The 11,211-nt window shown below is 54.1% G+C and overlaps 2 protein-coding genes across 5 annotated transcripts; one reads left to right on the top strand and one right to left on the bottom strand.

Annotated features, from left to right (window-relative positions):
- Positions 1-54: 54 nt before the first annotated feature.
- Positions 55-4,495, bottom strand: HCST (hematopoietic cell signal transducer). Of its 2 annotated transcripts, none has more exons than XM_059152108.1 (4): positions 4,336-4,495; positions 1,384-1,457; positions 433-564; positions 55-204 (listed from the first exon to the last, which is right to left on the bottom strand). In XM_059152108.1, exons 2-4 carry the CDS (start codon positions 1,424-1,426, stop codon positions 164-166), a joined length of 216 nt encoding a protein of 71 aa, XP_059008091.1. In that variant the 5' UTR covers positions 1,427-1,457; positions 4,336-4,495; the 3' UTR covers positions 55-163. The 2 variants fall into 2 exon arrangements, with proteins under 2 accessions (XP_059008091.1, XP_059008092.1); XM_059152109.1 differs by lacking the exon at positions 4,336-4,495 and adding an exon at positions 2,529-2,603.
- On the top strand, positions 2,693-9,407 carry NFKBID (NFKB inhibitor delta). 3 transcript variants are annotated; one of them, XM_059152102.1, is made up of 12 exons: positions 2,693-2,896; positions 4,299-4,399; positions 4,608-4,668; positions 5,078-5,277; positions 5,515-5,705; positions 5,787-5,892; positions 6,011-6,157; positions 6,273-6,324; positions 6,400-6,548; positions 7,985-8,101; positions 8,434-8,598; positions 8,744-9,407. In XM_059152102.1, the coding sequence occupies exons 4-12, from the start codon at positions 5,272-5,274 to the stop codon at positions 8,795-8,797; spliced, it is 987 nt and encodes a 328-aa protein (XP_059008085.1). In that variant the 5' UTR covers positions 2,693-2,896; positions 4,299-4,399; positions 4,608-4,668; positions 5,078-5,271; the 3' UTR covers positions 8,798-9,407. The 3 variants fall into 3 exon arrangements, with proteins under 3 accessions (XP_059008085.1, XP_059008083.1, XP_059008084.1); XM_059152101.1 differs by lacking the exon at positions 2,693-2,896 and adding an exon at positions 3,620-3,681; XM_059152100.1 differs by lacking the exons at positions 2,693-2,896; positions 5,078-5,277 and adding an exon at positions 3,618-3,681.
- Positions 9,408-11,211: the final 1,804 nt, after the last annotated feature.

The following is an 11,211-nucleotide window of genomic DNA, read 5'->3' as shown; positions in this document are numbered from 1 at the left end:
GGGAGGGAGGCTTTGGGCACCTTGGGATTCTGTGAGGAAGAATCAGAACCAGAGGTAGTTCAATAGCTTTATTCCACCCCAAAGTGGGGAGTACGTTTCCTGCATGGCAGCACACGATGCAGGATGAGAGGGTCCAACATCAAAGTTTTCACTTACAGGGGGGTCAGCCCCTGCCAGGCATGTTGATGTAGACTTTGTCATCTTCTGGGGGTGGGGGAGAGAAAGCATGAGGCCTGACCACCTACCACCCACCCACAGCCCCACCTTCCTGGGGACCCCCTGCCTCAGGGGTTTCCTCCGGAGTTCCCCCCTGCACCGCCCCCAGGGTTTCCCCAGAATCTCCTCTAGGGCTTCCCTGGGGGACCCCTCCCTGGGGACCCCCTGCTCTAGGGACACCTCTCCCTCCGGGCCCCACCCTGTCTCTGCCCTCACCTAGGGTGGGCCGGTGGCGCGGGCAAGCACACGCAAACACGACTGCGATGATGAACAGCGACACCAGCGCGTCGGCAGCCATGAGCCCTGCCAGCACTGGCAGAGAGAGGGGCCCACATCCGGAACAGGAACCTGGAGGGTGGGGGCCAAGACAGGAAGGCGGTTGAGGGAGGTTCCAGACCCTCAGGGCTGCACTTGGGGCCAATGGGGCTGAGGAAGTCCCTGGAGGGGAGGCAGGAGTGTCTAGATACCCTGAGGTTGACTTGGGGATGAAAAGGGAGGTGGGGGCCTGGAGAGAAGCAGGGTGTAGGGTCGGGGGGATCCTAGCACAGAGAGACATACATGGTGCTTTGGGCATAGTGGGTACTCCCAAAGAAGGATGGGGGGGGGTGGCCGAGTCCTTGGGGCTTCATTTTGGTGATGAGGGCAGTGAGATGGGGACCCAGAGAGGACTGTAGATCCCCTGCGGGTTCTGATTTGGGGGTGAGAGGGGAGCTGGTGACCTAGACAGGATCCTCAGGCCACACTTCAGGGATGAAAGCAGTACCGTGGCACAAGGGAAGGGGTGCTAATTTCTCACCTGGGGTTATCAGAGCGGCTGCCACCGTGAAAAGAGAGGGAAAGTGGATTAGCAGGGAGAGGTGGTGTCCTGAGAAATAACCTCCATTTGGGAGAGAGCAAATGAGAAAGAGGCCAAGAGATAGAAAATCAGAAGTGGAAGTAGAGAAGATCCAGCAGTGAGAAGGTGAGATCAACAGGCTCCAGACTCAGCTTCTCTCCCATAAAGAACCAGACTCTGCCTCCAAAATGGATCTCCAGGGAGGAAGAGGTCCTAGGAAGATGTGCCCTCAGCACTCCTCCCTTCAGAGGCCGCCCAAGCCACCCCTCTCATAGGGACTCTGCCTGCCACTCCCCCTGCCCCCCCCCCCCCCCATAATCACTTTTGCTCACCTGGGAGCAAAAGAAGGAGCAGGATGACACCTGAAGGGGCCATGGTGGGCAAAAGGCTTTGGTCCAGAGAAGTCCTGAGGAACAGTGGGGGAGTAAAGAAGCAGAATAGCGGATGTCACCCTGCTGGTGGCAATGTCACCTGCTTCCTGTGTGAGGGTGTGGGAGGGGGAGAAGTAAAAAGTGGGTCCCTGTGACTGCCTTTGGGGATGAACTGGGGGTAGGGTCAGGCAGGAGAGGACGGATGGCCAGGGTTGTGGACATTGAGGAGATACTGGGGATATTTTGGAGGTGGAACCAACAAAACTTGCTGGTCATGTATGTATGGATGTGTATGAGAGAGAGGGATTCAGGATGACCAAAGCTTCTGGGCTAAGCTACTGGAATTACCGAGCATTCCTTGACAGAGATGGAGTAGGAGGGGAGAATAGATTTAGAGGAAAGTGCCAAAGTCTTGGGACACCAAGTTGGAAATGCCTCCTAGATCTCCCTGCAGCACTGAATGACCACAGCTGCATCTGTGAATTTAGGGATAAGTTTCTGGCCTGAGATGTAAATTTTCGGGTTGCTGGTTTATGAATGAATAAAGCCACAGGACTGGATGAGATCACCCAGGAAGTGAGTTCAGACAGAGGAGTGCCCCTGGCCCCCAAGAATGGGTGAAGAGGTGGAAACAGTCCAGGAAACTGGGAAGGAACAATGTGTGAGGGAGGAGAATCAGGACAGTCCAAGTCTTGAAAGGCTGGGAGAAATGATTAACATGCCCACCGACATGGGAACTGAGAACAAGCCTCCCTTGGGAATGTCAGTTGGCTTAAGGGCTGGGAATTCCTGTCCGCTTAATTCACAGCTATACCAGGGCCCCCAGCAAAGGGCCTCCCTTTTTACTTCAGTAATAAATAATCTTTAATGACGAATGAATAAATGAGAACTGACCTCTGAATGAGGTGATGTGGGGAAAGGGAGAAATTTGCGTCTACCGATGTCACTCTTACCTACAAACCTTCCCTCCCTTGGGACTAGGAGTCCCCCGAATCCCAGCCTCCTCGTACCCTGGGACTAGGGAATACTATTCCCTTCCAGCCCAGGCTCCAGAAATCAAAGCCTCCCCTTCCAACCCAGGCCCCCAAAACCAAAGCCTCCGGTACCCCCTTGGACAGAGACCCAGAAGTCCAGGCCCCCAGTGCCCTCCTCCTTCAGGTGTCGGCAATCCCTGGCCGCTTCACCCTCAGACCAGCTCCCTCTTTCCAGGTAGGAGGCGCAGGAGTCAGGCCCTCAGTGTCAGCCCCGCCCATTCAGAGACTGGGCTAGTTCAAGCGCGACTCGGGGACTCCCGAGTCTGTGGGAGGGGCCCTGCCCTTGACTGGGCGGTGCCAAGAAGTCCAGTTTAAAAACTCGCGGGGCACAGGTCCTAGATTGGGGACCCGGCGGCGGCTCCGCGGGGGAAGAGCGAGGCTGGCGCAGCGCCGAGGCCGCGGCCCTGGGGGCCAGCAATCCGCGCCACGGAATCCGCGAGGTAATGGAGGGGGTGGGGAGGAGAAGCATGCTCGGCCCCTTGGGGGAGAGCGAGGGCTGGGAGTCCGGCTCTCACGAACCTGCGGGACTGAGCGGGAGCATTAAGCCTGGGTGCTGCGAGTGAGCGTACTCGGTGTTTGAAGAGGGTAGAAGTCCGGGACTTCTGCTGGTGATGGAGGAGGGGCTGGGATTCTGGGATCCTGGGTCCTGGGAGAGTTAAGGAACCAGGGATTCGGAATTCTGGGTCGGGGGGTGGGGTGAAAGGGCTGGGAGCCCCGACCCCTGGGAACTGTGGGAGGAGGGGGCTGGCGGCCCGGTCTCATAGCTTTAGAAAGGAGCTAGACGGAGTCCTGGGGGCGTGGTTGTTTAAAAAAATCAGCCACGAGTCGGTGTGGGTAAGGAGGCGTTCTGCCGTAGGGGGCCCACGCTGGCCTTGACCCTACCCGGGCCCCGGGAATTCCCGAGTCGCCACCCACCCCGGGTCCCCGGGTCCCCGGGCGGAGCAGGAATTCCCCACGTGCGGGGATTCCGACCGCTCCACGCCTGGCGGCGCGCGCCGACTCTAAGAGGGCCACCTGCCGCGCGCCGCCGAGAGAGGAAGGGGTGGATGGAAGATTCCCTTGCGTGAGCGCCGTGACGTCAGCACGTCGTATCTGGGCTGTTTCCGAGTCCGCCCTCCCCCGCTTAACCCTTCCTCTGCTGGAACCCGGGCTTGGAAGGGTGAGGGTTGAGGGTTCGGACTTCCGGGGTGGTGCGGACCAGGCTTCTAGAAAGGGGGACTCCCGGGTGCAAGGGAGGGCGAGGCTGAGGGCCCGGACTCCTAGGTCCTGGGGAAAGGGGTGTTAGGCTCTCGGAGTTCCGCAGAATGGGGCCTGGACTCTTAGAACTGAAGAGGGGATGCGGTCTGGACTTCGGATCCCCGACGAGCTAGGGGGCTATTGATTTGTCCTTAGTTGGGGAGAGGGCCCGGGGACTCGGACGCCTGTTTTCCCGGGAAGTGTGTCGAGGGCAGAGAGGTGTTGGGAACCTGAATGTGCAAGTCTCCTGGGAGTGATTCCCAGCGACCCCCAAGGCCTCGGGACTGGGAGATCTGGGGGCTGGGATTTTTCACGGAAAGTGTGGGGAGGTGCTGCAGAGGAGCGCCCTCCACCCCCTTCCTCAGTTTCCACGACGCTGGTGGAAAATTGGGTCAGAGGGGAAAGTGCGGAGCAAAGGGAAGGAAACGGCGGAGGCGGAAGCTGCACCTGAAAGCTAAGATTGGCTTTGGAGTTCTCAGGCGTCGTCAGTGTGCCAGTTTTTCCGCGCAGGAGGGTGAGGGAGGGTGCCCGAGTCCACTCCCCCGTAGTTGGGTGACTTAAGGAACTCTGATTGCTTCCCCCCCCCCCCCCCCGCCTCCCCGGCAGTGAGCCGGAGTGAACGCAGCCACTGCCCATCACAGACCGTGAAGAAGCTCCTGGAAGAACAGAGGCGCCGTCAGCAGCAGCCTGACGCTGGTGGGACACCGGTAAGGCCCACGAAGCCTTCTAAACTGTAACTCGTGAGGCCATGTCCTGTTGGGCAGATACTTGATGACTTGTGAGCCCTTGACCCTCGGAGCAAATCAGAGGTGTAGTCCTGACTTAGATGCGCTGTGGGCGGGGCATGGATGCTGAGGAATTTGTCCCATAAATTACCCCTTGTTCCTTTTTTTTTTTTTTTAAATCCCTCTACAGGGACAGTTTCCATCTCCCCTGGCCCAGTCCCTGACCCCATCTGTGAATGAAAGTGAGGCTGGTAAGTCTGGAAACTCACCTGGTTCCCTCAGCTCACCTCCCCAGCTTTCTTCAGGGACTCAAACATTCCAAATCTTAGAACTTTGGGGAACTTGGGAGTCAGACCCTCTTTCTTGCTGGGACTCGGTAGCAGTTTGATCGCCCAGATTCTCTGGAGCCCATAGGTCTATGTACACAGTCCTTCAGTGTTCGAGGGGCCCAGGCTCCCAGCCTTTTGCAGCTCCTGGAGTCTAAGCCCTCAGCCCTCTGAGTCCCAGCCCTTTGGTGTCCCACAAGTACTAGCTCTCAGGACGCTGGGAGATTCCAGGCTCTCACCCCCGTCCTCCAGCCTTGGTCATGACTTCCCCAACCCTGGTAACCAGGCCTGCCCCTGCTCCTCCTCTCACACACAGGCCATTCTCGCTTCCCAGTACACCAAGAGACTCTGGGTTCTGGACTTGGCAGCCTGGCTCCCACCACGGGCTTTCCAGACTGGGACCCCAACACGCATGCTGCCTACACAGACAGCCCCTACTTTTACCCTGCTTCTGCTGCTGAAGGCTTCCCGACTCCTGACTTCTACCCACCCTCCGACACAGGGCGGCAGTGTCCATTTTCTGTGGGGATGGAGGTGAGATACAGAGTGGAACAGGATGCTGAAGGGCCCCTAAAATTCCCAGTTGCCCTTGTGCTAGATTAAGAGCCCGTTCTTCAGATGGGCAAAACTGAGGCCCCAAGGTCCAAGGTCACTCGGTACAGATGGGGCATCCAGCCACCCTACTTGGCGTTCTGTGTGTGTGTGTATGTATATATGTCAAGAAAAGGAGTTCTCAGCTGATTGGCTCTGCCTACCACGTGTATCCTTCAGGACCCTCTGGATACCCGGCTGTATGGAGAACCTTCCCTGCCACAGGCAGGATCCTGGAGAGGTTCTGGACTCCCCTTAGGACCCCCACAGTTGCCCCCCGTGGCCACCGGACCATCCCTGGACACAGCCCGTGCTCACATGCTGGCTCTGGGGCCACAGCAGCTGCTGGCCCAGGATGAGGAGGGAGACACGTGAGTATGGGGGTTGCAGTCTGCCTGTTTCTGGCTTAGCTGGGGTTCTACGCTCACTGCTTGTCCTCTATCTGTCCTCAGGCTCCTGCACCTGTTTGCGGCTCGGGGGCTACGCTGGGCAGCGTATGCCGCAGCTGAGATGCTCCAAATGTATAGACATCTGGACATTCGGGAACATAAGGGCAAGGTGAGGGCCAGGGGCCCAGACTGCTGGATTTAAAGGCAGGAGGTCTGGGGGCCTGGATTATTGGTTTTTCAGAGGGGAGGAGACCAGGGGCCCAGACTGACCTTCTTATTTCCTGCAGACCCCTCTCCTGGTGGCTGCTGCCGCCAACCAGCCCCTGATTGTGGAGGACCTGCTGAACCTCGGAGCAGAGCCCAATGCCACTGATCATCAGGGACGTTCTGTCTTGCATGTGGCTGCTACCTATGGGCTCCCAGGAGTCCTCTCGGTATGACCAGTGGGCCAATGGGGAGAAGGGGTTGGACTGGTTGTTCAGATCCTGGCTTCCAGGGCTAGGAGGCCTGGGGAGACTCGACTCCAGCACTGTGCCTTCTCCTCCCCAGGCCGTGATTAACTCGGGGGTTCAGGTTAACCTAGAAGCCAGAGACTTCGAGGGTAAGCTGGGTGGTGGGCAGGGTGGGTGTGGCAGGTTGCCTCAGATGCAGAGCCCTCACCACCTCTATCCTGCAGGCCTCACCCCTCTCCACACAGCCATCCTGGCCCTCAACGTGGCTATGCACCCACCTGACCTATGTTCCCGGGTGCTGAGCACCCAGGCCCGAGACAGGCTGGCTTGTGTCCAGATGTTGCTGCACATGGGTGCTGATCACACCAGCCAGGTGAGCTGGGCAGTGGGCAGCCGGCCTCTAGAAGGGTGTGTGGGATGGGGCACCTGGACATTCAGGGCATTCAGACAAATGTTGACTTTGCCTCTGGCCAGCCATGTGAACTTGAGCACATGGCTATGTTTCCCTGGGCCCCAGAGAAAAAGATCACTGACCTTAGGTTGTACTTACTATTCATCAAGCATCGAGTGTCATGGATTAGCTAATCGAATCCTCACCAACCCCCTTTGACAAGTGCTCTGTTATTACTTTTACCGCCTTACTAATAAAGAAACTGAGGTATAGGAGTCAAAAATCTTAGAGCTTGTAAGAGTCAGAGAGGGGATTAGAATCCGAGCCTCGTGCCAGACTTTCGCACTCTCCTCTCTCTCAAATAAATAAAATCTTAAAAAAAAAATAAAATAAAAAGAATTTTGAACACAGATAAAATAGAGAAAATAGTATATCCACAAAAAATTGTGTCTCTAAAGTGAAGAACTCTTTTAACCTCAATACCATCATTTCACCTTAAAAAAAACTTAAACTCATAATATCAAGTATCCTGGCTGTGTTCGAATTTCTGATTGACTCTAAAGTGATATACATTTTTTTTTTAAGATTTTTTTTTTTTTAATTTGTTTATTTGACAGACAGAGATTCACAAGTAGGCAGAGAGGCACGCAGAGAGAGAAGGGGAAGCAGGCTCCTAAGACCCTGGGATCATGTCCTAAGCCGAAGGCAGAGGCTTAACCCACTGAGTCACCCAGGTGCCCCTGCATTGTTTTTTCATTAAGAAAAAAAACCCTTCAGACCCAAATAAAGCCCTCATATTGCCATTGTAAGACTTTTAAAGGTGTTCTTAATTTAGAGCTTTTCCCCTTCCATCTTCTGGTCTCCTCTTCATTATCTATTTGGTGAGCCAGATAAGTTGTTTTGTCTTGTAGAAACACAGCATATTTTTAATGAGGGCACATAATAAGGTCCCATTGTGGAAAATATCTTTATTTGCTCCAAAATATGAAGAGAACAACTCAATATGGAAGTATGTATGGGTTTGTTGAGTCCCCTGATTAATGCTGTTCAAGTCCCATCCTTATAGATCAAGTACAGTCTGTGTGAGATGTGGGTACATTTTAGCATGCCTAATGGAATGTGGGGTGGCTAGGGCAGCTGTAAGTGCAGAGTGCCTTTGGAGGATTAGGTAAGAACCTTCTTCTCAAAGACACTTGGGCTGGAAAACTGTCAAAAGAAACATAGTTCTGTGATGCATATGATGTGAATGGCATCCCCTTAAAGGTGATAGTCTTATATAGTGCACAACATAGATAACTGCGTAAGGAACCCCTGGGTGCTTGCAAAGGAGAAACAAGGTGTCTAAAGGCTCTTGGATTCCTTGGGAGGGGCTCTGGGTGTAAGAATTGGCCTGACCTCCGCCGTTCCTTTCTCTACAGGAGATCAAGAGCAATAAGACAGTTCTGCATCTGGCTGTGCAGGCCGCCAATCCTACCCTGGTTCAGCTGCTGCTTGAGTTGCCACGGGGAGACTTGCGGGCCTTTGTCAACATGAAGGTGGGGACCTAGGTTGGAATGGGCAATTGTGTGAGATGTGACAGAGAAGAGCGGGGGGCTTGGAGAGGCCTGTGGGCTGTGGCAGTGGCAGGGACAATGTAGAGAACCCAGGTGGGGACCGGATAGGATGTGGATGGTTGTAGATTGCAGGAATGTATGGGACATAGACCGAGGGGTGTGTGGAATGTGATTGTGGAGGGGATTCCGGGATGTAAGTAGGGGCACATGGAATACGGCTGGGAAGGCAGCAGTGTTGGACTCTGGAGTGTACTGTGGAAGGCCCAGGCCAGCTGAGTCTGCATCTTTATCAGCCCTCCCCTCACTGTCCCCAGGCCCATGGGAACACAGCCCTCCACATGGCGGCTGCCCTGCCCCCTGGACCACCCCAGGAGGCCATCGTACGGCGCCTGCTGGCAGCTGGGGCGGATCCAACATTGCGAAACCTGGAGAACGAGCAGCCTGTCCACCTGCTGCGGCCTGGGCCGGGCCCCGAGGGGGTGAGTCCTGAGCCCACCCTGACTGCAGAGTGGCCTCTGACCTAACGAGCTGAACCCCTGACCCTACCCACTCAGGACTTTAGAGGGTCTGTGGCCCTGGCCTCTCTTTTTAGCCTCCCTGACTTCTCCCCTGTCTTGTCCGCAGCTCCGGCAGCTGTTGAAGAGGAGCCGTGTGGCACCCCCAGGCCTGTCCTCTTAGGACTCAAACCCAGAACCTGGACTGATTTTCCAGTCCCCACCGTCCTGTGGGACAGCCAGCGTATGCTAATGTTGCAAATCCATGATAATGTATGTGGAATGTCCTGCCATCAGGGTCTTACATTAAAACCCCAAAATGGCTGCCCGGGGTGGGGGTAAACGATCCCCAATATTTGGGGTGGTGTAATACCCCTACCCTACCCACAAGGAGCCCTCTTGATGATTTCTGTGAAATCGAGGCCCCTTGATTGTTTCTGTGAAACACCCTAGACCCCTAACCCTTCCTCCATTGGGATCTTCTGGGACCCCCTCCCCTACTCAAGTCCAGTTCAACTCACCTAGAATCCCAGATGTGATTTCCCTACACAGTACTTGGGATACCCCCAGAATAGCTTCCACTGTCATCTGGTAGAGCTCCCGAGATGACTCCCCAAACCCACACCATTCCTTACCCCTGAGACATAGGAAGGACTCTTCCTAGACTGGAGTTCCCTAGGTCCTATGCTTTCTAATTCAGAACTCAACTGGCAGGGCCCCTATCCCAGATCTCCGCATTTCCGGTGAATCCCTCCCCTATTTGAAATACCTTATTAAACTCAGTTTGGACTGCGCTGTCATTGTCTTAATCTCTGGGGGCATTGGTGCGGGGGAACGGCGGTGGTGCTTGGCTGAGGAGGCACGTTTGGATGACTGCGTGGGTGGGGTATGTAGCAGACTGTGGGTGCCAAGTCTGCATCCTTCACCCTGTCAGTACCTGGTGGTCTGACTGCCTGTGGACATCATGAGACCACTGGTGTCTGCTCTATCTTGGGTGTGAGCCAGGTAGCCTTAAGTGCCAACAAGTTGATGCCCTTTCCCATCTAACAGCCCTCAAACCAGAGACTGAAAGGAGATGGTATAGAAGGACTCCAGGTCCCACACCTCTCTGTGAGGGTAAATGTGGAAGTGTGTGTTCTACACATGCTCTCAGAATTCCCCAACAGAATTAAGCTTCAGTTCCCTGTACTGGTTCTGGCTTGATGACATCCTTTCCTGACTGCTTTCCCTTCTCTGTGTCCTTTCCCACCTCTCCTACCAATAGATTGTCCTCAAATCCTGCTTCTGGAGAGACCCAAACTAAGAGGACCTCCCAATGGCCCTTTCTCATAACTGCCCCACAGTCTCTGCTCTGGACTTCATCCCACTCTTATCACCAAAAGAGGCCCACTGAAAGCCCTCTGACTCATCTTAACCCCTCACTGCTCAGAGCCTCTCATAGACAACAAACAAGCCTACTTGGGGGCATGTACCCATGTCTCCATCCCAAAAGTGAAGGCTTGAAACAACCATCACTATTCGCTAATGATCCTACAGTCTGGGCTGGGCTCAACTAGACAGTCCTGCTTTGGTCACTCATGCAGCTGCAGTCAGCTAGGGGCCTGTTTGGGCTGGGCAACTTTGCTCACATGTCTGACAGCTTAGCTGGGACCACTGGGAGTGGGCCAAGCACCCTTCTCTCCATGTGGTCTCTCCAGGAACGTGGGTGGTTCCAAAAGGAAGTGTGCTAAGAGAGTACGCACTTGCTTGCCTCACACTTGCTGACATCACATTGGTCAAAGTCATTCACATGGCCAAACCTAGAATCTGGGGAGGGAGCACTACTCCAGGGCTTGAATATTGGGAGGCGGGGTTTCCAGCGCCCCCTGTGTTAGTCTTCCACATCTACAGCCCTGTACCAGCATGCACTTCTCTTCTGAGGATGCACATTGTGGCAGCTGACCTGTGAAGAATTCATAGGAACGTTATTCTATAGATTCTAAGAACTTAACTGGAATGCATCTTACAGTCATTGTAGGGCAGTTTAATTTCTGTATTTCTTCCTTCGCATAAAGGTATTTTATCTATCTAACTATTTATACACCTATCTGTCTTAGAAAGTGTGTGAGTGGGGAGTGGGGCAGAAGGGGAGGGAGAGGGCCAAGCACACTCTGTGCTGAGTGTGGAGCCCAACATGGGGCTCCATCCCAGGACCCATGATCACGTCCTCAGCTGAAACCAAAAGTTGGATACTCTAAGGACTGAGCCACCCAGGCGCCCCCATAAGGCAGTGATGGCATCTTAGAGCCTACTGACATATAAGATATAGATATATATATATATATATATATATATATATATATATTCCAAGATGTATCAACAAACACATGCACATACATATTAAAAATGAAAGAATGATAAAATGTCTCTAAGAAACTGTATTATTAAAAGAAAAATTAAATTGTTTTCAATGGGAAAAGAAGGGCAGCTTAATGGCACAAGAGCATCAAATGAACAAAAGCAATCCCCTGCTGGAATTCCAGTAACAAGTCTTTTTAAACGAATTACCCTAAGTATCACCGTTAATATGTAAACATTAGTAAGGAATCACACACTGAG

The sequence above is a fragment of the Mustela lutreola genome, chromosome 16 (genome assembly GCF_030435805.1).
Source record: "Mustela lutreola isolate mMusLut2 chromosome 16, mMusLut2.pri, whole genome shotgun sequence".
NCBI lineage: Eukaryota > Metazoa > Chordata > Mammalia > Carnivora > Mustelidae > Mustela > Mustela lutreola.
This window is presented reverse-complemented; position numbering and strand designations above follow the sequence as displayed.

Excerpts from the sequence above, each read along its gene's own strand:
- HCST (XM_059152108.1), bottom strand. The coding sequence starts at position 1,426 with ATGGCCCCTTCAGGTGTCATCCTGCTCCTTCTTTTGCTCCCAG. Across the intron at positions 565-1,383 it reads GCTCCTTCTTTTGCTCCCAG|GTTCCTGTTCCGGATGTGGG; the intron begins GTGAGCAAAAGT and ends CCCACCCTCCAG. Across the intron at positions 205-432 it reads GCGCCACCGGCCCACCCTAG|AAGATGACAAAGTCTACATC; the intron begins GTGAGGGCAGAG and ends CCCCACCCCCAG.
- NFKBID (XM_059152100.1), top strand. Across the intron at positions 5,893-6,010 it reads TTCGGGAACATAAGGGCAAG|ACCCCTCTCCTGGTGGCTGC; the intron begins GTGAGGGCCAGG and ends TATTTCCTGCAG. Across the intron at positions 6,549-7,984 it reads GTGCTGATCACACCAGCCAG|GAGATCAAGAGCAATAAGAC; the intron begins GTGAGCTGGGCA and ends CTTTCTCTACAG.